General features: G+C 40.6%; 3 protein-coding genes across 3 annotated transcripts; all 3 read left to right on the forward strand.

Annotated features, from left to right (window-relative positions):
* Positions 1-595: 595 nt before the first annotated feature.
* Positions 596-2,883, forward strand: LOC113114396 (biorientation of chromosomes in cell division protein 1-like 1). Its single transcript, XM_026281328.1, has 5 exons — positions 596-846; positions 1,741-1,865; positions 1,939-2,156; positions 2,247-2,552; positions 2,699-2,883. Exons 1-5 carry the CDS (start codon positions 730-732, stop codon positions 2,866-2,868), a joined length of 936 nt encoding a protein of 311 aa, XP_026137113.1. The 5' UTR covers positions 596-729; the 3' UTR covers positions 2,869-2,883.
* A 65-nt stretch (positions 2,884-2,948) lies between these two features.
* LOC113114361 (biorientation of chromosomes in cell division protein 1-like 1) lies at positions 2,949-16,169 on the forward strand. The gene is made up of 19 exons (XM_026281275.1): positions 2,949-3,091; positions 4,963-5,059; positions 5,142-5,262; positions 8,054-8,108; positions 8,316-9,653; positions 9,831-11,067; positions 11,154-11,209; positions 11,288-11,342; positions 11,732-11,781; positions 12,841-12,910; positions 12,992-13,047; positions 13,580-13,631; positions 13,742-13,794; positions 13,877-13,934; positions 14,030-14,091; positions 14,354-14,411; positions 14,653-14,743; positions 14,818-14,892; positions 15,540-16,169. The coding sequence occupies exons 2-19, from the start codon at positions 5,014-5,016 to the stop codon at positions 15,637-15,639; spliced, it is 3,633 nt and encodes a 1,210-aa protein (XP_026137060.1). The 5' UTR covers positions 2,949-3,091; positions 4,963-5,013; the 3' UTR covers positions 15,640-16,169.
* A 7,486-nt stretch (positions 16,170-23,655) lies between these two features.
* On the forward strand, positions 23,656-26,906 carry LOC113114410 (homeobox protein Nkx-3.2-like). The gene is made up of 2 exons (XM_026281344.1): positions 23,656-24,304; positions 25,195-26,906. The coding sequence occupies exons 1-2, from the start codon at positions 23,989-23,991 to the stop codon at positions 25,608-25,610; spliced, it is 732 nt and encodes a 243-aa protein (XP_026137129.1). The 5' UTR covers positions 23,656-23,988; the 3' UTR covers positions 25,611-26,906.
* The last annotated feature ends 437 nt before the right edge of the window (positions 26,907-27,343 follow it).

Raw genomic sequence — 27,343 nt, forward strand, 5'->3', positions numbered from 1 at the left:
TGTTTTTGATTGCTTCCACTGTCCTCATCTGTAAGTCGCTTTGGATAAAAGCGTCTGCTAAATGAGTAAATGTAGATGTAATGTATTTGGTTTAGGGTTTAGGTGCGTTTACACAGTTTGACCAGCAGGCGTCGCTACATGAATCATTTTGAGAAGCAATCCAAGTATTCCAAGCTTCGAAAAGGCTCGTTTCTCCCCAGATTTTCCCTGGTTTAAACAAACTAGCTCCGCAAAAGAGAATAATTAATTAATAATTATTTAATAATAATCTGTTAATAATTGCATTTAATAGATTTTACCCTCAGTAATTTATAATCGGTTTGTTAGAAGACTGTTGCATGTACACAGTTTGACCAGCAGGGGGTGGCGTTTCGTGTAAAAATCATGGACGGTAAAAATAGATTAGAACAAGTGCATACCTTTACAATATCAGGATCATTTTTTATCATCATTTTTATTAATTGTTACAATTATTGCTATTATTAATATTATAATTGTATACTGTGCGAATTGTTACTAAATAAAGCATTAATAACTCCATCCTTCAGATGGCGCTGAATTTTCGCGCGTGTGTTCTTCTTCTTCTCTTGTTTCCTGCGCGCGGTGTAAACTTCCGCCTGGGTGTTTATTCTGTGACGCGGCGGCGGTTCGGTTCGGCTCGGCTCGGCTCGGCTCGGCTCGGTTCGGCTCGGTTCGTCCCGGAGGTTCTGCCGGTGTTTGTGTTCCGCGATGTCGGCGCTTCACCCCGGAGACCCGCAGCTGGTGTCGATGATCGTCAGTCACCTGAAGACCGAGGGTCTGTTCGATCAGTTCCGCAGAGACTGTCTGGCAGACGTGGACACAAAGGCAAAACACACATTTACCTCACAACAACACCGAAGTACCACGCTTTTACCATGATTTACACTGTTATAACATGATGCTCTCTGAAGGAAATAGCGTCACTGCTGTGACGTGCTTCCGATAGTACCATAACAAAGCTAATAATGTTTTTATAGTCTTAACGTAATTGATTACGTTATATGACAATATCGATTAACCGCTCTTTTATCAGCTAACGGTCAGTTCAGCAGCTCACAGATGTGTGTTAGTGGGTGTGTTTTGATAGGGTTTGGGTTGAAATCTCGCCTGTAATGGTGACCGAGTATGGTGTTATGTTTTGTTAAAACAAAAAGTTCTGCTACTCGTGATGTAAACCACTGAGATGATTCTAACAGTAGAGCAGATACTGATATAAACTGATCTGAATATGAGTCTGTGCTCTATATCTCCAGTAATGTGTAAATGATCCGCACATATAACACAGAGATTGAGAGCTGAAGAAATCAAGGCTCCTCAGAAGATTTGAGATGTTCTGGAGGCTTGTGAAGATCATTCCTCCGCTGAGGAACAGTGAAAGTAAAGCTTCTGGAAACAAACGCTCCTCAAAAGATCCTGAGGATCAGATTTGAGACTCTAAAACATGATTGATGGAGAATCCAGTAAAGCTGAGCTGCTTCAGTCCAGGAAGAGTTCATCTGGAGATATTACTGACCTTATTCTGACCTTTACTTCATCGCAATCAGACAAGATCTGAGTCGAGCTGAAGCTGGACGCTTTTACAGTTACACTAGAAGAGCTTTGACTGGATAAAACACTCTGAACTGATCATTAAGAGGCGTTACACACACACACACACACACATCTCAGGTATGATACGGTAACTTTATAGGCTTAATGTGATTGTTTTCTTCCTCTCAGCCGGCGTATTTGCACCTTCGACAGCGAGTGGATAACTTCGTGTCCAATCATCTGGCAAACCACACATGGAGCCCACAGCTGAACAAGAACCAGCTGAGAAACAGCATCCGACAGCTGGTCCTGCAGTACGTGTCCTGTCCGTCTGTCTGTCCGTCTGTGTGTGTGTCCTGAGCTTCACCGTGTGTGTGTGTGCGGCAGGTCAGGGATGCTGGAGCAGGGAGTGGACCGGATCGTGGCTCAGGTCGTCGATCCAAAGGTCCATCACTCCTTTCGGCCGCAGGTGGAGCGCGTCGTCCGGAAGTTTCTGTCTCCAAACAGCCACGTGGAAGAGGATGAGATTCCTCCTGTAGCTCCGCCCCTTCCTGTGGAAAACCAGGAAGTCGAACTGCTGACCGCAGACATCGGAAATGATCCCGGTGAGCTTCTCACAAATGAATATCTCATACAGTCTTCTCATTAGAAATGATCCGGAGGATGAGTCCGGCTGTGTGGTGTTTCTCTGAAAGCTCCGGCTGGGTGCTCCGGCGCTGATGATGTCCAGATCCCGGAGACCAGCGGCACTGACCCGAGCCTCGAGCACAGAGACGAGGAGATGGACATCAGCCTCCCCGAGGAGACGGAGGAGCAGCCGGAGGAACCACAGCCTGGGAAACAGGAAGAGGAAGAGGAGGAGACGGAGGAGGTGAAGGACGAGGGAGACGCCGGGAACAGCAGTAAATCCTCAGGGAAGATCCGAGAGGAGAACCGCACAGACACAGACTCCCAGAAACCCTCCAGCGTCAAACAGAAGACCAGAGAGAGACTCAGAGAAGGTACAGCAGACAGAAGAATCCTCTTCATCACTTTAGTCAAGTAATGAAATAAGAGTTTGAGTCAAAAGTGACTAATAATTAAAGTGAAAGTGTTGATTCTAGAGCGTCTGTGTGTGTGTGTGTGTGTGTGTGTGTGTGTGTGTTAGAGTACTCTCTGGAGGACTCTGATCTGGACGGTCTCAGTGACATCACGGTGAGTTCGGTCCACACCAGCGATCTGTCCTCGTTCGAGGGAGACAGCGATGAGGACGAGCCTCTGTCGGAGTCCACCGAGGAGGGAGAGATCAGCTCGGGGGGTGAGAAGCGCATCACGTGATCAGTGTGTGTGTGTGTGTCACTGCAGCGCTCCGACACCTGTGTGTGTGTGTGTGTGTGTGTGTGTGTGTAGGTGAGGGGGGCGGGAGACGGCGGCCGGGGACGACTCGGAGAAGAAGCCTCGTGGTGTGAGACAGGGATACGTACACAAGCCCTTCCTGTACTCGCGCTACTACAGCGACTCTGATGACGAGGTGACGGTGGAGCAGCGCAGACGCTCGGTGGTGAGAGCACCTCTACAAACACTTCACCAAACACCCGCAGAATTAATCATGTGTGAAGCTGCTCGGTCTCACAGAAATATACAATATACTTGTGTTTACCAAATACTGTACAATGAATAATGAAACTAGAAGACATTCATAATAAAAATCTTGTTTATCACCATTAAGCTGCTTTGAAACAGTCTATATTTCGAAAGTTCATTAGGGGTAAAATTATAAATCAATTTTTTTGCATAAAAAAAGGAAGTACTAAACACATGTTAAATATGTGTAAAACAAACATTTTGTGTAGGTAAACTATATTTTGTAGTGTTTTTATATTAATTACACGATGTAACGTTAGAAAAACAGTTAATCAATAAATACATTTAGGCAAACTGATGACTATTTTAACAACACTATTATATTAATAAAATTGATAATTTAGTTAAATATTTCTTTACAAACATCTGAATTGCTCATAAAGCAGTTGATATAATAATGACGTTACAATACATTTGAATGATTACATTATGTTTCAATTCCAATGTGTGTGTTTTTTAATAAACATATAAACAATGGCTGTCCTAAAACCCACACTGATGAATCTTAGGATTTAAGAATCAATATTTGTTTATCCAACTGAAGAATGTTTGTAAAATAGAAAATTCACATTTTCAGCCCAGCCCACACAATTGTTCTTATTGTTTTCTGGCACGGAGACCACTGAACGAGCCTCTTTTAATGGTATATTAATTTTAAAACACAATTGCAATGTTTTGTGTTGAGGTCTGAACAATGCTGCTGCAAAACTCTAGGAAATGTCCGATTCTGTATTTTTGTGTTCAGGTAGGCCTAGCCTAATTGTTTTTAAAGATCCAGCTTACAGTGCATTAGATCCTGACAGTGTGTGTGTGCAGACGAGGACGAGCGAGCACGAGTTTGACTACATTTATTTGGAGATTACTGCTCATGTCTCATTCGGCACAAATCCAAATGTTTCCATATTCCCGATGTATTTGAATGTTAAACTTTTATTTATAATGTAAACTACTTACACATTCGCACACAGACAGAAAAGATGATCCTCTTCATATGAGCAAAAACATCATTGGGATAACCGCAGAGAGGAGCGGTATACGGTCTATTTAAACTGACCAGTGAAACCTTTTAAATGTTTAGTTGACTGTTTAATTTGATAATGAACAGACTGTGATGTAAATTTGAATCACTAGAATATACATGCGCTAGGCTTGGGGGTATCAAAATTTTGATACCGTCAAACCTCCTCCCTATTTTACCTCAGCATACGGTATTATCGTGAATAATAAAAAAATTATAACGTAAGGCTCAGACAGCATCACCAAACTGTTCAGAAACTGAATTCCAAACACTAATACTGAAACAATAACAAAATAGCATGCGCAACAATATCAACAACTTTTATTAGCAGCAAATAGCAGTTTATAAAAAAGTGCAACCGTCAAACATAATTCAATTAACATAAACATCCATATTATAAAAATTATTGCAAAGCAATAGGCTTAAATAAAAACTTTTTCTTTCCAATATTGTTAATAAAAATACCTGAATCAATTAAATAAACTCTCTCTCTCTCCTCTGCGCTGCCAGCTGATGACAAACATGCATACACATTTTTAGGCATTAAATATATTATATTTAATCTTTGTCTACTATATAAGTGCATTTTTTTAAGACAGTATTGAAACTCATATCAGTTGCCGCACGCAGCACTATACTACATTGGTCAACCGACCATCGACTGCCTTAATCGATCGCATCTCTTATCGACAATTAATCAATCATCGATTAATCCCAAGTTCAAACCATTCCGATCTGATTCTGATATAAATCTCACTTTCACTCTTCAGGCCAAAGACAAAGAGGAGCGTCTGTTGAAGCGGCAGCAGAACCGCGAGCGAATGGAGGAGAAACGCAGACTGAGAGCAGCTCAGAACGAGGAACAGGGTACATGCAGTGTGTGTGTGTGTGTGTGTGTGTGTGTGTGTGTGTGTCAATGATCGGATCTCTGACAAGGTCTTCTCCTCAGATCGGAAGAAACTGGCCAGTCTCTCTGCGGATCAGAGACCTCGAGCCAAAGAGGCTCGAAAAGAGAAGAAGTTTCTTGAGAAGAAAGTGGCTCTGAGCAGACAGAGAAAGAGAGACTCCAGGTTTGTGGGTCACACTTTGGTTCTCTAAAGTCAGCTGATCAGATTGGTGCTGGTGGTTTTCAGGAAGCTCCATATAATGTATAAACACACTAGGCCTGCAACAATCTATGTTTGATAATCGATTCATCTAATGATTATTACAGCGATTCATTGACTAATTGTTGATTATTTCACTGATTAATCATTACATTTATTCATTTATATATATACACACACACACACACACACATAATTGCAAAATAAATGAAAAGAAAATAATAAATACAAAAAGTTTAAAGACTTTTTAAAGAATAGAATTAGAATAGTGAGTGTTAAATTTAGAGGGTCAAATAAAGATGGAAGAGATGTGTTTTAAGCCGATTCTTGAAGATGGCTAAGGACTCAGCTGCTGGGATTGAGTTGAGGAGGTCATTCCACCAGGAGGGAACATTTAATTTAAAAGTCTGTAAAAGTGACTGTGCTTCTTTGGGATGAACAATCAAGCGACGTTCACTTGCAGAACACAAGCTTCTAGAGGCACATAAGTCTGAAGTAACTAATTTAGGTAAATGGGTGCAGAGCAGCTATTGGAAGCCAGTGCAAATTGATAAACAGAGGTGTGACGTGTATTCTTTTTGGCTCATTAAAAATTAATCTTGCTGCCGCGTTCTGAATTAATTGTAAATGTTTGATAGAATTGGCTGGAAGACCTGCCAAGAGAGCATTCCAATAGTCCAGCCACAGAACAAGAGCTTGAACAAGGAGTTGTGCAGCATGTTCCCAAAGAAAGGGCTTGATCTTCTTGATGTTGAATAAAGCAAATCTGCAGGATCGGACAGTTTTAGCAATGTGGTCTGAGAAAGTCAGCTGATCATCAATCATAACTCCAAGGCTTCTAGCTGATTTTGAAGGAGTTATGGTTGATGTGCCTAACTTGATGGTGAAATTGTGATGAAACGATGGGTTTGCTGGAATCACAAGCAGCTCTGTCTTGGCAAGGTTGAGTTGAAGGTGATGGTCCATCATCCAGGAAGAAATGTCTGTTAGACGAGCTGAGATGCGAACAGCTACCGTTGGATCATCAGGATGGAATGAGAGGTAGAGTTGAGTGTCATCAGCATAGCAGTGGTATGAAAAGCCATGTTTCTGAATGACAGAACCTAATGATGCCATGTAGACAGAGAAGAGAAGTGGTCCAAGAACTGAGCCCTGAGGCACCCCAGTAGTTAGATGTTGTGACTTGGACACCTCACCTCTCCAAGATACTTTGAAGGACCTATCTGATAGGTAAGACTCAAACCATTGAAGTGTTGTTCCTGAGATGCCCTTTGCCAGTAGGATTGATAGGAGGATCTGGTGGTTAACCGTGTCAAAAGCAGCGGACAGATCAAGCAGGATAAGTACTGAAGATTTGGATTCTGCTCTCGCCAGTCTTAGAGCTTCAACAACTGAGAGCAAGGCCGTCTCCGTTGAATGTCCACTTCTGAAGCCAGATTTTTTGCTGTCAAGGAGGTTGTTGTGTGCAGAAATTCAGAGACTTGGTTAATCAGTAGGCTTTGTTATATTATTCAGCTTTTACAGGTAGTAAAAATATTGATATTACATAAAAATATTATATATTCATTAGTCATTAGTTTGCACCACACTGGAGAGCTGTTTTATAACAGAAAATCAGGTTGTAATTCTGATTGAAAGTGTCATTGCCACTGTTTTTTTTTGTTTTTATTTTTTTTATCAATCGGTCCTAATTTACTGGAGGACCAATTGCTGAGGTCATGCAAACTTATCCACATGGCTATGATCAGATGCTTTCTTAACTGCTGTTTTCTCACCGCTGTCATTTTTGTTGTGTTTTTATTTCGTTAATTGAGAAGTCTTGTGTGCGTCGTCTTTTCTTGAATTGCATCCAGGAGAGCCGAATTTCAGTCTTGCTCTACAGCGCCACACTGGTCAACATCGCGTTATTACAGGCCCTTACATGAGATCAAATGACTTTTCAACTACAAAATATTTGTCGACAGTTTTTTGTTTCCGATAATGTTGTGTAATTGTTTCAGCCCTGAAAACAGACTACGGTTACGTTTACTCACTGACTACGTTTACAAAATTATTAGTAATTAAATTATTTACCTTATTCTAAATTAGACAATATTATGATTAAGGTGTTTACATCATCAAATAATGGCAAATAATTCCCAAGCAATGCCAACATCATCATGTCCTCTCCACAATTTCAAGTTTAAACATTGTTTGCCTGTATGATGCCATATGCAGTTTTGGGTGTTTGTTTCAAGCAATAAGTTCAAAGTACTGTGGTTTACATTGAATTTATTACAGCTAAGAGGCATTGTTAGCCCGCCTAAAACATTCTTAGCTGTTATAAATTCACTGTAAACCACGTCTTCACAGGGGCTTATTGGGTTTATTAAACAATTATTCCATATATACATATTAAGGTTTCACAGAATAAAACAGAGCAGATATAGTTTAATGATATTGATAAAAACAGTTTTCTTCCACCAAACAATTTCCTCAGAAACAGTTGTGGTTGCAACAAAGTGGTTGCTGAGCAACACACAAATGTAAACAAAGAGGTGTGTGTTTGTAGAGTAACTTACAACACATCTCAGCCAATCAGAATCAAGGACCAGGATGATCTGTTTTATAATCAGAATTTTACAAAAGCTTCAAGTGCAATTAATTATTTCTCAAGCTATACATGCAAACAGACAATGGTGTTGTTGAAGCCATGCTCTTTTGTTTGCCGTCAAATGGTTGACCGCTGCTGTGTGTGTACAACTGTGTCCTACAGAAAAGAGGATGAGAGGAAGAAAAGTGATACTGAAGGTGATTCAGTCAATAAAGATGTAAGTGTGTCTCAGTCTCCAGCGCTCTCTCTCTCTGTCCCTCTGTCTCTCTCTCTCTCTCTCTCTCTCTCTCTCTCTTTCTCTTTCTCTCTCTCTCTCTCTCTCTCTCTCTCTCTCTCTCTCTCTTTCTCTTTCTCTTTCTCTCTCTCTCTCTCTCTCTCTCTCTCTCTGTCTCTCTCTGTAGTGAACACTTCTGTGTCTCTGCAGGTGAAGCCCGCGGGTCTGAAGCGACGGCCGTCTGATCTGGAGGAGCAGCAGCGCAGGAGGAAGACAGACAGCGAGGAGAAAGTCCCTGAAAAAAACCGCATTCATTCCTTCATCCTGGACCTGGAGCTGGGAACAGAAGAACGCCGGAAAACCGTTCGCAAAGACTCGCTTTCCAAAGAAAAGGAGCGCAAAGAGAAGGAGAAAGAGCGTGGCGTCCCTGACGAACGGCTCAAGCACAAACACAAGACGGAGAGCAGGAAGAGCGGAGACGCCACGGCCGACGAGAAAGATGGAGGGACTGCGAAAGGAGCAGCTGATGAGAAGAAGGGGTCAAAGGTCAAGCAAGACAGGAAGAGTTCTGTGTCTTCCCGAGAAGGCAAGACAAGTGTGTCTGAAGCGACAGATGAAGGGAATCTGAAGAAAGGAAAGATGGCTGTGAATGAGAAGGAGAAACCGAAGGGTGATTCAAAGCAGCTCCGGCGTCTGGACTCCACCGGCTCCTCAGAGGAGAGGTCAGAGGTCGAGACAGGTTCAGAGGTCAGCCAGAAGAAAGACAAGCAGCCTAAAGAGATTCCCAAGAGGTCAAAGAGCCTCTCGGAGGCTAAACCGGGAGAGAAGCCCAAGGTACGGATGGATAGGAAGGATTCGTCTGTGGACAAGACTCATCCGCAGAAATCTGGCTTGGAAACCGAAGGACTGAAGGTCAAATCCCTAACGGAGAAACACAAGTCTAAATCCCAGAATCCCAAATCAGAGAAAAAAATAGAAGCCAAGACTAAACCAGGAACTTCAGAACAGAAAAAAGACGACAAGAAAACTTCAGAGGAGAAAATGAAGGACGCGAAGGTTGTGAAGAAAACGACTGAGAAGAAGGGGCAGAAAGATTCAGACAGTAAGTTGGGAGGGAAGGAGAATCTGCCAGATACCGTCTCCAGTACCACACCTTTACCTGACGACCCTTACGCCACCCTGAGCGACGTCACTCCCGAATCTGAGGACGAGGAGGCGGTGCCTAAAGAGCCCCGCCCTCTGTCTGCAGAAGCCGACGCCCTCTTGAGCCTGATGGACGTCCGCACCTCACAGCAAGAAACGGAGGCCGATAGGAAGATGAAGGAGGCGGCGCTCACGCTGCTCTCCATGGATCCGGATATCACTCGCTCCTCGGATCTCACAGCCACAGACTCTCAGATCGCAGTGGAGACACTTCCTGTAGGCATTGTGGACACAGGAAGTGTGTTGGAGTGCTCTGAGACCGAGTCCGGTGTAATCACTATATCTGCCGCCGCAGCGGAGCCCATGGAGACAGAGGCTCCCGGGTCACAGGAAGTGACATCAGAGGTAAATACATGATGTGTTGAAATGCTGTCTGAGTTGCAGTGACATCTTGCTGGAGTAAAATACTCTAGAGGCATCATGTCGATCACAGTTGTTAGACGCAGCTGCTTTTAACCAAGTTGTTTTTAATCTGCTGTTCAAATTATGTTTTCTGTAATGTGTTTATGCTTTTCTTTTTAGACTGGTGATGAGCAGATGGATAAGAGAGACGCTCAAATGTGTACAGGAGACGCAGCTGAATCTACACCAGCGACCAATGCAGACGCAGCTCAGTCCACGCAGACTCTCACTGCAGACACTGCTGAATCCATGCAGACCGTCACTACTGAAGATGCAGCTGAACTCTCGCCAGCGGTCCCTCCAGATACAGCCGAGTCTGCGCAGACCCACAATGCAGATAAAAACAACACAGATTTAGCTGAGTCTGCGCAGATCTTCACAACAGAGATTGAAACTGATGAGCCTGAGCAGACCCTCATTGCAGACACAGCCGAACCTGCGCAGACCCTCAACGTAGACACAGCCGAGCCTGCGCAGACCATCACCGCAGATACAGCCGAGCCTGCGCAGACCCTCAACGTAGACACAGCCGAGCCTGCGCAGACCATCACCGCAGATACAGCCGAGCCTGCGCAGACCCTCAACGTAGACACAGCCGAGCCTGCGCAGACCCTCATCGCAGATACAGCCGAGCCTGCGCAGACCCTCACCGCAGATAAAGCTGAGCCTGCGCAGACCCTCATCGCAGATACAGCCGAGCCTGCGCAGACCCTCACCGCAGACACATCCGAGCCTGCGCAGACCCTCACCGCAGACACATCCGAGCCTGCGCAGACCCTCACCGCAGACACATCCGAGCCTGCGCAGACCCTCACCGCAGACACATCCGAGCCTGCGCAGACCCTCATCGCAGACACATCCGAGCCTGCGCAGACCCTCACCGCAGACACATCCGAGCCTGCGCAGACCCTCATCGCAGACACATCCGAGCCTGCGCAGACCCTCATCGCAGACACATCCGAGCCTGCGCAGACCCTCACCGCAGACACATCCGAGCTTGTGCAGACCCTCATCGCAGATAAAGCAGAGCCTGCGCAGACCCTCACCACAGACACATCCGAGCCTGTGCAGACCCTCATCGCAGATACATCCGAGCCTGCGCAGACCCTCATCGCAGATACAGCCGAGTCTGCGCAGACCCTCAATGTAGACACACCCGAGCCTGCGCAGACCCAAATCACAGATATAGCTGAGTCTGTACAGACCCTTATTGCAGATATAAAGAACACAGATACAGCAGAATCTGCACAGATCCTCACAAAAGAGATTGAAACTGATGAGTCTGCGCAGACCCTCTTTGCAGATGTAAAGGACACTGATACCGCGGAGCCAGCGCAGACAGACTCTACAGACACAGGTTAGTGATGATGAGTTGTGTGTTTCTGATGGTGAGAGTGTGATTGTGTGGAGCACGTCTGAGTGTATCCTGTGTGTTTGATCCAGGCGCTGCATCCGTCTCAGACGACCAGGAACAGATGTCATCAGATGCCTCTGAGACGGTAATGAACCAGAATGATTTCATCTGCAGATTTTCAACAGAAATCCTGTGTGTGTCACTGATGATGTTGTCTGATCAGGTGGAGCAGACGGAGAGCGGCACGCGGAGAGGACGGTCATCCGCTCAGAGGACAGGTGTGTATGTGTTTCAAGATGCTTACAAGGTGCTTGAAGTAAAATTGTATTTTTTGAAATGTAGGTACTTAATTTATGTTAAAATACCCTTTGTTGAGTATCTTTGTTAACACGGTCATTTATGTCTTAAGTGAATGTAAACAGTTGAGAAAGAAGTCAGATGTGTGTCAATGTATTGGATCTGTACATTAGGTCTTAAAGTGACAGCAGCCTAATAAACCTTCTGCTTTATAGAGAAAACCACTCACTGCTCATAACTACATAACATTAGTAGTTCTAGCAAAGATTCATGTAAACTTTGATATTTACAGCATATTACTGACTCTAGATGTCATGATTCCTGAATCAGTTGTGGAATCTGAATTCAAATGCTGTTTTTCTGACGGCAGCGAATCAAACCAGAACTGATGCTGAAAACGAGCAAGCGGCTACTAAAGAGGTCAGTTTTCCTCTCTCTCTCTCTCTCTCTCTCTCTCTCTCTCTCTCTCCCTCTCTCTCTGTCTGGTTTAGGAGTTTAGGAGCCAAATAGGAAAAGGATCTGCCGCCCGCAGTTGATTTTGATATTCTAGGTATTATCAAATTGCCTGAGTTTTGAGAACGTAGCGGACGTAGAGGAGTATAATGTAAAAGGAGCTCATTCAAATACTGAGGTGCTAAACCATTCAGGGCTTTATAAGTAATAAGCAATATTTTAAAATCTATACGATGTTTGATAGGGAGCCAGTGCAGTGTGGACAGGACCGGGCTAATATGGTCATACTTCCTGGTTCTAGTAAGAACTCTTGCTGCTGCAGTTTGGACTAGCTGTAGTTTGTTTACCAAGCGTGCAGAACAACCACCCAATAAAGCATTACAATAGTCTAACCTTGAAGTCATAAATGCATGGATTAACATTTCTGCATTTGACATTGAGAGCATAGGCCGTAATTTAGATATATTTTTTGAGATGGAAAAATGCAGTTTTACAAATGCTAGAAACGTGGCTTTCTAAGGAAAGATTGCGATCAAGTAGCACACCTAGGTTCCTAACTGATGACGAAGAATTGACAGAGCAGCCATCAAGTCTTAGACAGTGTTCTAGGTTATTACAAGTAGAGTTTTTAGGCCCTATGATTAACACCTCTGTTTTTTCTGAATTTAGCAGTAAGAAATTACTCATCATCCAGTTTTTTATATCAACTATGCATTCCATTAGTTTTTCAAATTGGTGTGTTTCACCGGGCCGTGAAGAAATATAGAGCTGAGTATCATCAGCATAACAGTGAAAGCTAACACCATGTTTCCTGATGATATCTCCCAAGGGTAACATATAAAGCGTGAAGAGTAGTGGCCCTAGTACTGTGCCTTGAGGTACTCCATACTGCACTTGTGATCGATTTAGTGTTTTTCATCTCATAACTTAGTATGTCATAATTTTGTCTAAGTTTCTTCCATAGTCAGTTCTTTAACTATGCTGTTTGTCAGTGAATAAATAAATGAAGTAACTGTAATGTGACAGTGTGAGGATGAAGAGGAGGAGAGATCGAGCAGGACACGCAGAGGAAGATCCTCCAGAGCATCTGAAACACGTAAGAGTCTCATCACGCCTGCAGCGAGCCCTTCTCCTCTCACACTCAGATCATGTGACCGTTTCTCTTCTTTCCCATAAGGCTCTGCTTCACAGCCCAAGGAGGCGGAGCCAGCCGTGGAGGAGGAGCCAAAAGAGGTGCATTTGATTGTGTGTTCACCTGATCAGTTCGAGAAAAACATGATTTAAAGAAAAAATACTTAATAATTATCTTTTTAAAAGACTTACACATATAGCTTTAAACTTGTTTTTTGTCTCTTTCCCAATTTTGAAGTGTGTTGAATTGTTGGAGAATGTGTTCACCTAGACTACTGAAGTTAAAGTCTATAATCATTTTATATAATGTTTTAAAATCAGGGAGACACTGCTTTTCTTAAGATCCTAGTTTCAGTTTATATTTATTTGTGTGTAGATAAAGACTCACTGTCCAGGACTGATGCCATCGTCACACCAAACATTTACGGATGGTTTAAGTGTTTACATGTGTTTTTATTGGTGTAGGACGGAAATACTATCTGATCCAGCATTACTTTAATATTGGACTCATATCTTATAATAAAATATCATTCTTGAAGACTCTGATGAGATTCGTTCCAGGTCATGTGATCAGATTTCAGATGAATCCTAGTTTGTGATGGGACTGAAGTGTTTGTGTTGATGTTGTTTTCAGCAGAACCGCAGGAGTCTCCGCTCTACAGCTCAGACCAGAGACACTCCTGCAGGTGACACACACACACACACACACACACACACACACTCTCACACTCTCTCTCTCACACACACACACACACACGTCTGTGGATCATCACTTCACCTCTCTGTCTCTCTCTAGTGAAACCTGGACTGAAACGGAAGAGATCAGACGATCTTCCTGCTTCGGCTCCAGTAAGTCAGCAAGTGTGTGTGTGTGTGTGTGTGTTAGTGTGTGTGTGACAGATGAAGAGCTTTATAATGAGTGTTTCTGCAGGACTCAACAGTAGAGATGGAGGAACCAGACCAATCTGCCAAACAGAGAAAAGATGAAGGTCAGTAGTCGTCTACATTAATCTTCATTGTGTGAGGAAGAGCAGCGTGATCATTCTGTTAAACGTCTCATTTTGGGGCTCATTTCCGTCTGAAGATCAGGACACCATCAAAGCGAGTGATGAAGAGGAGGAGAGGAAGGAGGAGGAAGATGTGACCGTGAGCAAACAAACTGAAACACTATCTGTGTGCGAGCAAAGGTGTATGAGTGACTGACACTAGTGTGTGTGTGTGTGTGTGTGTGTGTGTGTGTGTCTCTGTGTGTGTGTGTGTGTGTGTGTGTCTCTCTGTGTGTGTGTGTGTGTCTCTGTGTGTGTGTGTGTGTGTGTGTCTCTGTGTGTCTGTGTGTGTGTGTGTGTGTCTCTGTGTGTCTGTGTGTCTCTGTGTGTGTGTGTGTGTGTGTGTGTGTGTGTGTGTTCAGCAGAGACCGACCCGTCGCGGACGACCCTCCAAAACATCATCTGCCACAGATGACTCGGGTGTGTAGACTCAATTAATAACCAGCTGTAAAATATGAATACTGTAAATATCTATAAAATATTATTTGAAAACATTTCAGTTCTATGAAGCTGTGTTAAAGTATACTTCTCATTATTGTATGGTTTTAGTACTGCATTTATTATACATATCTTATTTTATTTGAATCTAATTTCCCTGTATTGTAGTGTTTGATCAGAAGAGTTGTAAGGAGGGTGTTCAGTCTGTTTGTGTGGTTCACAGACACCGGAGCGTCAGAGAAGAGAGAGGATGATGAAGAGGAGAGCAGAGGAAGAGCGACGACTCGAGCTGCGTCTCGTCTGGAGGCAGAGAGGTACGACAGACGTCTGAAGCTCTGAAGCTCACGGATCCGTCTCTCCAGACTCATTCCTCTGCTCTGTGTTTCAGGAATAAACCCAGCAAACCGTCCACTCGAGCGCTCAGTAAACTCAGCGGGAAAGAGGAAAGCTCCCCGAACACACGGTCAGTCTGAAAAACTAGCTGCTCATATAGAGCCTCTTACTGTATTTACAGATGTTTCAGCTGCTTACTCACATTTTCAACACCTAACCTCGTTCTTTTCAAAACTTACACACAAATCCAACTGCACACAGGATGCAGAATGTCTCACATCTCCTGCAGAATGAAGCACTGTGTTCAAAATATCACACAATCGATCATTTGGAAACTCCTTTGCCATGATATTTATTCTTGTTAGATTTGTGTCTTACACATTTTTTCAGTACTGCTGTTTTTTTTATATTTATTTTTATATATTGATCTATTTTTTATATATCTTTTTCTGGACTTTATTAACGTATATACAGTAAGTCGCATTTATTTAGAACCAAGAGAAACATTACCGTATCCAGCCGCCGGAGGGCGCTCCTGTATCCTACACTGAGCAGCACACAGCGCTTTTGCATTTTGACAAATTTTTTAAAAATGTCTGAAAGTGAATCTGATCTAATAATAATGAGTCAAAAAAGATGTTAAAAATCACTTACTGTTCAATCGTCACACTGGAAATGAAAGAACAATCATGTGCTTTGGTTTATGGGATGCAATGTGTTCTTTAATGATAGGTCATGAACAATGATACTGTGTGTGTGTGTGTGTGTGTGTCTCAGGTCGGCGAGGGGACGCAAGCGTGACTCCAGTCCTGCACTTCCTCGCACACGTGGAGCACAGAAATCTGACGAGCCGCCTTCAAAAAGAGGCAAACGATGAAGAGTCTGCCTGATCTCCTGGAGTTCACTGGGAAATCAATCTGAATCAACATGATGGAGATCTGCAGACGGAGGAAGAAGAGCTGCTGTGTGTGTAACTCATCCAGTTCATCAGAAACTGTGTGTGTGTGTGTGTCAGAGATGCTCATTCTGTGAATGTCAGTATTTTTTATTTTATATTTTACCTTTTTATTATAAACCCTAATATTGCTCTGATCCAATTTTAGGTGTTTTTAGATTTTTTTTTTTTTTTGCAAGTTTTTAATTGTTATTTGATGTTTCTGTGAGCTTGTGTGTGTGGTTCAGAATCCGTGGCTCGTGTGTTATTGGGTGTTTACTGCTGCAGGAAACAGCTGTGATCTCGTTTCTTCCAGCAGGAGGATCTCTTCAGATGAACCATTCACTTATTCCCTTCATTTACAGCTCAGTCCCTCAGACACACTGCACAAGTGATCAGAACATGACAGAAAAACCTTTACAGTTGTGCTTACAGTAATTAAAACCTGATCCCTTGTATAATGCTAAAACATATGATGTTTCTCAGTGTCTCTGTCTGGTTTTCAGCACAAATACTGAAACATTCTGAAATCAAGAAACATTTACCGAAGAAGCAAAGTGACCTGATGAAAGATATCAAAATGGTTTGAGTTTTTTCTGAAAACATAAACATCTTGCTGATGTGGTCAGGAAAATAATCATGCTCTCACTTTGAGTTTATTTTCTGATCCCATTGGCACTTAATTTTGGTAGATAAAATAAAAGTGTAGAATTTAAATTAATAAAGAATAATAATAAATAAACCATAATGACACGAAGCTAATTATGATGTATTTATTTTATTTTTTTACTTTATATAACAAAGAAAGCCACTGAAGTTAAAAAATTAAGAACTTTTTACAGGTGTGTCTTTCCGAATCGCCATGAAAATATATATACACAAAACAAATATCATGCAAACACCTGCAATGCTAAAATTCAGTCAGTTTCCAATGTTTCCGTTTAAAATGCATGTACTAGTGTCTAGTGTTTCTGTGGAGTTTGAGCTGTTCTCAGTACCTGCGCTCTCCACGCGGTGGCGCCACCTTCAAACTGAACCTGCAGCTGTACTCACACGGGGAATACAGAACAACACAGAAGTACAGAGCAAGAGAAACATCGGGAAGATCGTGTGGGAGACCCTGAACCACAAGAGCAGTTATAAGGGTCAAATTCAGGAAACTGGATTCTCTTTTAAATCTGTTTTCCGAGCAGCCCCGTCTCATAGAAAATCGTTTAAATAGCCAAATAAAAACAGAAAAGCGTGCTGTTGATACGCTAAATAAACTTTGGCGTGCATATAATACGTTTATAATAAAGTTGTGTGTGCAAATTATGATAGAAGGCTTCTGCCCTTGTCAAAAAATCCTAAAGGATTCCAATAAGAAAACTGTACAGGATTCTAATTGGATTTTCTATCATATTTTGGAACCGTTCCTATAGGATTCTGATAGGAATAGTCTTGTAGGACAAGACATAAATATCCTGTAGGATCAGTCCTATAGGATTTTAATGGGATCCAGTTGGGTGACTGTTTATATGGGATTTTTTTTTTTATTCTAAAAAGGTACACTTTCCATTGTATTTGTTTTATGAACAAATAGTACTTGCAGTTTGCCTAAACTCACCCTGATGTAGACATTGTTTATTGTATGTTGCATGACCTTCAGTAACATTGTAAAAAACATGAGCGGTGATTTGTGCAGCATACAGCATTAGTACGAAAAATTTCTAAGGCCCTGATAATGGATTGATCACACACACACACACACACACACACGCACACAATATGTAGCACTTGTGCTTCCAATGTAAATATACACTAAACCAGTTCTAGACCCAAAGGGAGGAACATATCTAGAGTGAGGAGGAACATATAAAGTGTATACAAGAGACCAGAAGTTGAATATAAAAATAACACTTTACTGTAACAATAATAATAATAGCAAATACAATCACATCACAACACAGAACAATAAAACATAAAAAATATGTAGAATTTGATATTGTAAATCAGTATAATACACCTCAAAGGGAATTTAAACTGTTCATTTAATGTAATAAAGTACTATTTCTGTGAAATGTAAAAACAGAGAAAAAAAAACGAAAAGAAAAATATTGTATCAAATATATTCCAAAGCAATCACTAATGCTCTGTCAATTGAACATATGCACGATTACTTCCTGGTTTTAGATAAGCCAGCTCAGTCATTTACAGTCAGTTGTACTGTGCTTTAAGGGGGAGCCCTTTTCTCAGCTTCTCTAATAAAATCTATTCACAATTTGAAGAAAATCTTTGTTTATCTAAGAGGATGAAACGTCCACATTTACCATTAAATTTTTTTAGTGTTAAATATTACGCAGGTAAATCTGCTAAATTGTTCTGGACTCATTGCTTCGATTGACAGTAATAACGGAAGACAAGCCAAATTCAAATTCATTATGTGATTTGAACTAAATTCAGATTAACAAAACTACAACGGTAACAAGTCTTTGTTAACTGAATATATTTAGCAGCTTTTACATTTAAAGATAAAATAAAAAATTTTTTACTAAATTAAATCTGAAAATATAAAAAATATTTAATGCATTATTTAATTGTTATACCATTAATAATTAACTTATTTAATTTGTAGTTAACTAATTAATTATTTAAATAATTCTCCCTTATACACTGTTAGCGTTGGGACATTTTTTTATTTTTATTAAATGATATGAGACTTTTTGATTCCTGCACTTTCTATAATTTATACTTCAGTACAAAAAAAAGTACACAAATTTGGAGTCAAAATCTTTAAAGTGAATTTTACTGCACAGCTACAGAGTTGAGTGGGCAAATATTATAAGGGTTTAAAAAATGTTCATGACTAAGTAAGAAGGTAATCAGAGCATTGTGATGTAATTTGGGAGATAGCATCACTAATGTTAGCCTACACCTAAACCAGTGGTTCTCAAAGTGTGCTACAAGACCCTGTAGCTGAATCACCAGTTTAATTATAAATTAATGTTAAAGCACAATACTTTTGAACTTAAATGCAAAAATAACTAAACTCAAATAAAGATTAAGTCCAACACAGTTTTTATTTAACTTTTAGGTACAACACATTTAAATTTAATCATTATTTCAGTTTTTTTTTTTTTATTTACCTGTTTGTAAGCACACCTTTTTTGTAAGTTTTTTTTCTGACAAGAATTAGGCAGGAGATGTTTCTGTACCTGTATAAACCACAACATTAAATCAGCTTTACCGGAAGTTTACGAGTATTGGCTTATCTTTATGCGGAAGTACCATGCATATGGTCAACTGGTTAGGCAATGTAACAGGTCCTTCAGCTGACTAAGGCTCGACATCTATTCTCTTGTCATGCGTGTCTTCATGTACACACACATATCACGGGAGAACGGTCTCATGTCAAACTTTTTAACTGGAACATAAAACCTGACCTGCACAACAGAACATATTAATCCATCAATACAAATAACGTTAAAGCGCTACACAAAACTGTAAAGCACAATTCAAAACGCTCAAAATGGTGGCAGAACAGGCATTCTGTACTCGCTACTTCAGTGTTTTATACAATTACATTTTATTATAAATGGCATACATTAATATTTAATTAATATCAGTTGTTAAATTAGCTTTTGCTACTGCTGTACTAATCAGCAGATACAGTAACTAACGTTAGATCAACAACTCACCAACAGATATAATTACTTCAACCAGAATGGTTAGTTTGGGATGCAGCTCATATAAGTATCATATACGAGTCTTTCAATAAACTTTTAACAAGTTAAACAACATTAATCACTCGATTTCACAACTTCCTCCCTGACCGTTACCGTTCAAATTATGCACGCTACAGTGTCACGCGCACTACGTTCGGATTTCTTAAAGGGGAAGCGTCACGACAAAACCATTATAGATGTTTGTGTTTCTATGAATTCTTAGTCAAATGTAATACATTTTAACTTATTTGGATATTATATCATTTAAAATATTTGCCTTACTGTATTATGAATGAAAAAAATATATATTTGTGTATATGTAGGCTGCATTTTTATGGGTTACAAGTACACACACACACAGTGCTAATCTAAACTAAGTAAAGTTACTCTTAAAAAGTAATTGACAGAATCAAATAAGATCCTACAGGACAAAGTGAATTTCCATTAAAAAAAAAATCACAATGTCCAATACAAATCAATAAAAGATTACATGAAAAAATTAAATCCCATTCAATTAAACACAATGTCCAATAAGATTCTAAACATCAAATAAAATCCTACAGGACAAAGTGAAATTCCATTAAAATCAATCAGAATGTCCAATAGGATTCTAAGAATCCAGTAAGATCCTACAGGACAAAGTGAAATTCCATTAAAATCAATCAGAATGTCCAATAGGATTCTAAGAATCCAGTAAGATCCTACAGGACAAAGTGAAATTCCATTAAAATCAATCAGAATGTCCAATAGGATTCTAAGAATCCAGTAAGATCCTACAGGACAAAGTGAAATTCCATTAAAATCAATCAGAATGTCCAATAGGATTCTAAGAATCCAGTAAGATCCTACAGGACAAAGTGAAATTCCATTAAAATCAATCAGAATGTCCAATAGGATTCTAAGAATCCAGTAGGATCCAATAGGACAAAGTGAAATTCCAATAGGATTTTTTGACAAGGGTGCACAATATATATATATAATTGTTTTGATCTCGATGCGGGAAAAGGTGCACGGCCAAAGCCAGTCGCTATTACCCCTAACCAACTCGATACACACTTCCCGAGATCTGAATGCACCGTGTGCTTGACGAACATTAACGACAGAGGTCTGTTGTGTAATAGTGCAGCGATGTAGTAAACTTCCTAACCTTTTTTTCCTCCTGTTGGTCAGTAAAGCCAGTTCTAATGAGCCATTTATCCCACAGTGAAATGTGAATGTGGAAAAGTTTCTCTCCTTCGGGAAATAGATTCCTGTTGAAATGTCTCCGAGCAGCGGGGCGCGTGACCGCGCCTTAAACGCAGTTCAGCGCGTGAACTTCTCCGTTTTCAGGTGAGTATAAGCATCCCTCGCGTCTGTGCTCGTGTCCGTGACGAGCCGCTCGTGTCCGCGAGGATGAGGGACCGGGTCACACTCATGTGGACGAGGAGCTTTCAATCGCCGCACATGAGTTTTGTCAGGAAGAAGAGCCAGACAGAAGGACTTTCATACACGAATGTCTTCTCCTGAAGAGTCCTGCACACACACACACACACACACACACAAGCTCCGTCAGATACTGTTAAACTCATCTGACAGTCATATCACACACACACACACAGATCTCTATGAAAATAATATTAATTATAATGACTACAGACCAACGCTAAACTGCACATTTATTATTACTTTTTTATGAATCATTTTCCCGCTGAGGTCATAGTTGAGTCAGATTAACTCACTCTTGCCGACATGTGTGTGACCCTGAGGTTTATACAGTATCTGAATCATCTCTCAGTGATGTGTGGTGTGTTCGGAGGACAATATCTGTCTGAGATACAACTATCTGGAATCTGAGGGAGCAAATAAATCTAAATATTGAGAAAATCATCTTTAAAGTTGTTCAGATGAAGTTCTTAGCAATGCATATTACTAATCAAACATTAAGTTTTGATATATTTACGGTAGGAATTTTACTAAATATCTTCATGAAAATGATCTTTACTTAATATCCAAATGATTCTGGGCATAAAAGAGAAATGTATAATTTTGACCCAATGTCCATCTGTGCTACTGATGACTGCTTTTGTCCTCCAGGGTCATTTGCTAATAAATAGGCTATTTATGACTGCATGCACCACCTTTGACTTTGAGACTTTATTTCAAACGTAGATTCGATGGTTCCGAGCGTCCTTGTTAAACAGCGGGAATGAAGTGCTTTGAAGTTTACTGAAGCCTTTATTATTTTTCGCGTGCGCGCGCAAATTATGTTGCGTGCACGCTCGCGGTGAACCACCGCAAACATCTGCGGTCACGCGCAGAACAACAATGTTCAAGTCACTTATCAGACAGATAGCAGCGCGCGTGAGTGAGGCGCGCGGCCGCTAGATGGAGAGAGAGTCTTGCGCGCGCTGGAGTTCAGCACACTTACTGATATTTACCAAGAAAATCATTTTTGGATCATAATGTTAACAGATTAAGATTTTAAGACCCTTAAAGAAAGACAACTTCAGATTTAAATTCGCTCGTAGCTAAATGATGTGCTTTATTCTCAATGTCAGCCTCTGAATTAACATAGCCGTTTAACTGCTGAAGGTTTAGATATTAACTGTGTTATACTGAATAAAAGAATGATTTATTGAATTTACTAATTTTTTTATGGTAAGTGGTTGCAAACAATTTATTTTAGATACATTTAAATAAACACATTTAGTTGACTAACAAAATAGTTTCTTTATTAAATGTAGGTAAAATAAATTGTTTGCAACTATACTTACATTTATAAAAAAAGAAACATGTAGCCTATTTTTTTCAGTGTAGGCTTGCATATTTCATGGTAGCCTGATATATTGTATCCTTTGATCTATTTATATTAAACTTCAGCCGTAATTTAGTTATTTGTGTTGATTAGGCTAATAGTGAATAAAGCAGAATTTATATTTTCTGTTCTGATGTTTTGGTAAAAGCAGGACAGAAAATATATACAATTATACTGGATTAGAAAATAAAACGATAGAAAACCAGTTTAAATGCAGTGCGATTGTGTTTGTGAGAAAAGAAGCGAGATAGATAAACATTGTTTTACTTTTATTAATGTAGGAATCGAATTAAGGCTTTAGGCTATAACTTCAACACGAAAAAAACAATATGACGATTAAAGTCCAACATCGCGATTTATTAATCGGAATCGAAATTAACACTGAATTAAAAAAATTTTGTATTACATTTGATAATTACCCGTCAACGATCAACAAACCGGATTGGTTCATTAAATGTACATTAACCTCAGATATTTACAGATAGCCGTAATATAATATTACAGTTTAAACTAATACTATTTTTGTCGTAAATCCTCACAATATAGCCTACCATAACTATATATATATATATATATATATATATATATATATATATATATATATATATATATATATATATATAGCCTATATATGAATCTAAACCAGATAGCCTAAAAATAAATTATTTAATGACACTTCGCAATGTATTTGAATGAAAGTCTGCCGAAATCAGCTGCATCAAGAATAAGAATCAATTAAGATAAATATATATATATATATATATATATATATATATATATATATATATATATATATTATTAGTAGTAGGCTAGTAGTAGTATAACAACTAATGCTGTTGCTGTTACATGGAAAATTAAGACAAGAGTCGCATATTCATAGTCTATAGCGAATTAATATTTTCTACAGTTCCTAGGCCTCATTCATTTCCACTTTCATAAATGTGTTCGAAATTATTCGACAATATTTTGACGAAACATTATTTATTATCATATTTTTTATTAGCGACTTTATTTTTGTGGAATGAACGAAATATGTTATGCAGTGCTTTTAATAATCACATTTAAAATTATTAATCAAAATATAGAAATAATTCACCATTAGCTCGAAGGACACAAGGCCGTCGCGACCAAAAAAAAAAAAAAAAAAAAAAAAGAAAAGAAGAAAACAGTGACAGCTCTTTAATCTAAAAGAAATAGCTACTTACAAGTGTAAATCCATTTGATCCGAGTGACCTGAGAATAAAATCACGCATAAGCGAGATTTATGTGATGAACACTGAATATTATAGAGTTGACCTTAATTATTTTGTTTCTTATAAATGTTCAGTTGAACGATGCGTAATCACCTGAAACTCAGTTTTTGCGTCTGTTCGTGTTTGTAGATCGACTTTATCATCAGCTCGTATTTAGTCGTCACTGTCATTTAAAGGGTCACTGATCTCTTTTCACACAGGGCTGCAGCTCTCCTCGGGTGTTTAAGGGTTAACGGGTTACGCGTTCTGGGTGTTCTGAAATGTGTGGACGCTCCCCGCAGCCAATCAGAAGTTGGGACGGGTGTCTGTCTGGCCAATGGGAGTGCGCTGAGGGTCAGTGTCAGCCGCAGGTGAAGTGTACAGTAGCGCTGTGTTCGTTCACACTCGCGTTCTGGCGACGTGGACGCGCATCACCGATCTCCCCTTCACGCGCGCCGCGATGCGAGCGAGCTGCCGCCTCGGGGCTCAATCTCCATCTGACCCGGATCTGGAGCTCCTAACCCCGCCGCTTTACAATCAACAGTGACTTCTCCTGCCGAGGATGGCTGTGCGCAGTAACTCTCTGATGCCGTTCTCCATTCAAGCCATCCTGAACCGAAAAGACGAGTCTCGACACTTGAACGATCTGGAGGTTTGTTTCTCAAAAAGCGCTTGCTGGAAGATCTTCGGTGGCATGGATGAACCGGACAGGAGCGACGAGAGAGAGCACAAGAACTACGACTCGGACTCCGGGATGAGCGAGGACACCGACAGTAAAGCGCAGATCGACGCAAAGCCCGAGAAAGACGCAGATTTAGCGGAAGACACGGACCCGGAGTCCACGGCGGAGCACTGCGGAGCCCGGGAGCGTGTGTCCGGTGAGTAACATCTCCGTCCGACACTCGCACGGATTAACGGAGTCTGGAAATATACTTGATCAAACACAAACTTATTTTTATGTTTTAGTTATAATAGTCTTTAATGTGTATATATATCCATGTATATATCCACATCCATTTATATATAAAGAACTAACATGCATCTTTTTCTATAGACTAATAAACTTTTTTGTTTGTTGCACATTTGCTAATATCACGGTGTTAGAGGCAGTTGTACAAAAGGGAATGCTTTGAAAGACTTCATCAGAGAAAGATGGGCTATATGTGTTTATAACCGTGTAGGCCTACCTTGCAGTCTTTTCTAAGTATAGTAGACTTTTGTTTGTTTGTTTGTTTATCGCGCATGTCCTAATATTGTATTATATTATCTATACTTTGGAGGTAATTGTGCAAAAAGCGCACGCTTTCAAAAACGACTTCGGAGAAATGTGTCTTTTATAAACGCGTTTATGTGTTCTCAAGGTTGAATGACAAAAATAGCACTGCCGTGCACTTTTTTTTCAAACTATAAAATACTTTTATGTTTATCGCAAATGTGCTAAGTCCATGGTATTATATTATACATTATACATATATACATATATATAGGATACTTTTAAGGCAATTGTACAAAAAGAACATGCTTTATAAAATCGTTAGAGAAAGGTGGGTTATATGCCTGTAAACGTGTGTATCAATGTTCCAAGTCAAAATGGCACGTCCATGCACCTTTTTTTTAATTAATGTAGACTTTGTTGTTGGTGGTGTTTATCGCGCACGTGGTGATACCATGGTATTATATTGTTCTATTCTATTCTATTATTTTGAACTTCAGAGACAGTTATATCTACAAACAGCGCATGCAGTAACGCGTGTGGGTTGTTTTGCAGACTGCACCGGCGCCGAGGAGAAGAGCAGCGATCAGCCCAAGCAGCGGAAGAAGCGCTCGCGCGCCGCGTTCTCTCACGCGCAGGTGTTCGAGCTCGAGCGTCGCTTCAATCACCAGCGCTATCTGTCGGGACCGGAGCGCGCGGACCTCGCCGCCTCCCTCAAACTCACCGAGACGCAGGTCAAGATCTGGTTCCAGAACCGACGGTACAAGACCAAGAGACGCCAGATGGCCGCCGATCTGCTGGCCTCGGCCCCGGCGGCGAAGAAGGTGGCCGTGAAGGTGCTGGTCCGGGACGACCGGAGACAATACAGCCCCGGAGAACTACTGCGACCGCCGCTGCTCTCCTATTACTACCCGTACACGTACTGCCTGCCCGCCTGGAGCCTGTCCTCCGCGTGCACGGGAAGCCAGTGACACCGGGACTTACACAATATTTATTCGACTCAAGACATTCGTTACCTGAACACGCCAGGCCCGGTTCTACGGGGTGCTCAAACTTCAGCTAAAGCTGCATTAATGGCATTTCACTGAGGATTTTGGCAAACCACGGCTTACGGATCACATCAGCATCACAGACACTTCTCTCGAGTTCTTGAACCCAACAGCCAATCAGATGCGTTTATGCTAGAATCATCCTCCGCTATTTGTGTTCAGCACGAATCATCTCATTATAAAGAAGTGTAGAGAGATTCATTGAGCATCGAAGAGAACTTACAATAATTAAGAGCGAGTTTTAGAGATTGTAAACAGCTCTTTACGCCACAGCAATGGACGGCACCTTTATAAAACCTTTATAGATATTATTAAGGTTCGAGCCCCCTCACTATTTTGAGAAGCACCCTCAGAGACCCACCAGGATTTTGTGTCACAATGTTTGGAAAATATGTCTGGTTTTAGCAAACTGTCTCTCTTCTGGTTGGAAAGCAGCCGTTGCTGTTGTTTGTTCTCGGTAACGGTAAGACCGGCACTTTCCCACAGTTCGTCACGGCAGGAAACATGGACTCACGAGAGAACAGTGACGTCTCAGCGTTTACTCCACCTATGTGTGCTTTCATATTAGTGTTACCTGTTTTGTTTAATGGAAAAGAAATCACACATTAAAAGCATAATTTCAGTCGTGTTTCTCTGCATTTTATGAGATCCTGAAAGTCAAATTATGGAATTAATGACCCGTGACACGAGCCCTCTGGAGTCATTAAACTAGTGTAAGTTTGACAGAAGAGAAGAAGAGTCGCTGAATAATCGTTAAATCCACGTTTAGAAGCATGTAAATGTTGTTCCTCCGAGGGTGCTGTATGGTATTTTAGGCTATCATACTGCTGAATTCTGCTTTAAAGTTGAATCCATATTTCAGAATAACTAAAATCTTCTCTCCACATTTACGCATTTTAGTCTCATTCATGTATTGGAGACAAAAAAGGAACTTCGGAATATTAAAATGACTGAAATTCGCAACAGCAATAAACATAAAGTAACTGAGATTATTAATAATGCAAACCATAAAACCAAACTATGCAACCATCACAGCCCTGTTCAAAAATAATAATCATGAAACTAATAACACATGCATCGGGTTATGATTTAATGTTGTTTTGTCGGCCGTTTCAAACACTTTGATTTATGATCAGATCAAGGCATCAACTCTGTAATACACTTGACTATATTACAGAGCTAATTCGGTTTAACTTTGTGTATATAAATGTATGAATTATATTTCAATAAAAGATTAGCATAGCTTGCATCTCGCTTGGTTTATTGTGGTTATTCTGACTGACATACCGAGTTATTCTCGGAACTGAGTGACTAGTGGAATAAACTTAAAGCTTTAAGCGTTTGTTTAATGCTACATCAGATCAGATTCTTTCAATCCTGTCAGATATGGTGTTTTATTGCGAGCTAAAAACGAAAAGACAAGCAGCTCTAAGACACGGTAAGACTCTGTCTGTCTCTTCTCATTAAACTCTCATGAACACATGATGAAGATCGTCTCTGTTCTGATGGATGGAGAGATGAAACACACTTTCACATCTCTGCTTTCTGAGCACGTGGCATTTTAATACACGCAAAGATTGGCAACTTTTATTCCTCGAGCTGGTGACATTGTGTTCTTGTTTTAAAATTGTTTTATTCTTTGAGCCCAAATAAGG

This window comes from Carassius auratus, chromosome 14 (assembly GCF_003368295.1).
Source record: "Carassius auratus strain Wakin chromosome 14, ASM336829v1, whole genome shotgun sequence".
In the NCBI taxonomy this organism is placed as follows: domain Eukaryota; kingdom Metazoa; phylum Chordata; class Actinopteri; order Cypriniformes; family Cyprinidae; genus Carassius; species Carassius auratus.

Excerpts from the sequence above, each read along its gene's own strand:
- LOC113114410 (XM_026281344.1), top strand. The coding sequence starts at position 23,989 with ATGGCTGTGCGCAGTAACTCTCTGATGCCGTTCTCCATTCAAGCCATC. Across the intron at positions 24,305-25,194 it reads AGCCCGGGAGCGTGTGTCCG|ACTGCACCGGCGCCGAGGAG; the intron begins GTGAGTAACATC and ends GTTGTTTTGCAG.
- LOC113114396 (XM_026281328.1), top strand. The coding sequence starts at position 730 with ATGTCGGCGCTTCACCCCGGAGACCCGCAGCTGGTGTCGATGATCGTC. Across the intron at positions 1,866-1,938 it reads ATCCGACAGCTGGTCCTGCA|GTCAGGGATGCTGGAGCAGG; the intron begins GTACGTGTCCTG and ends TGTGTGCGGCAG. Across the intron at positions 2,157-2,246 it reads AGACATCGGAAATGATCCCG|CTCCGGCTGGGTGCTCCGGC; the intron begins GTGAGCTTCTCA and ends TTTCTCTGAAAG.
- LOC113114361 (XM_026281275.1), top strand. The coding sequence starts at position 5,014 with ATGGAGGAGAAACGCAGACTGAGAGCAGCTCAGAACGAGGAACAGG. Across the intron at positions 11,068-11,153 it reads GACAGACTCTACAGACACAG|GCGCTGCATCCGTCTCAGAC; the intron begins GTTAGTGATGAT and ends TGTTTGATCCAG. Across the intron at positions 11,343-11,731 it reads GTCATCCGCTCAGAGGACAG|CGAATCAAACCAGAACTGAT; the intron begins GTGTGTATGTGT and ends TTCTGACGGCAG.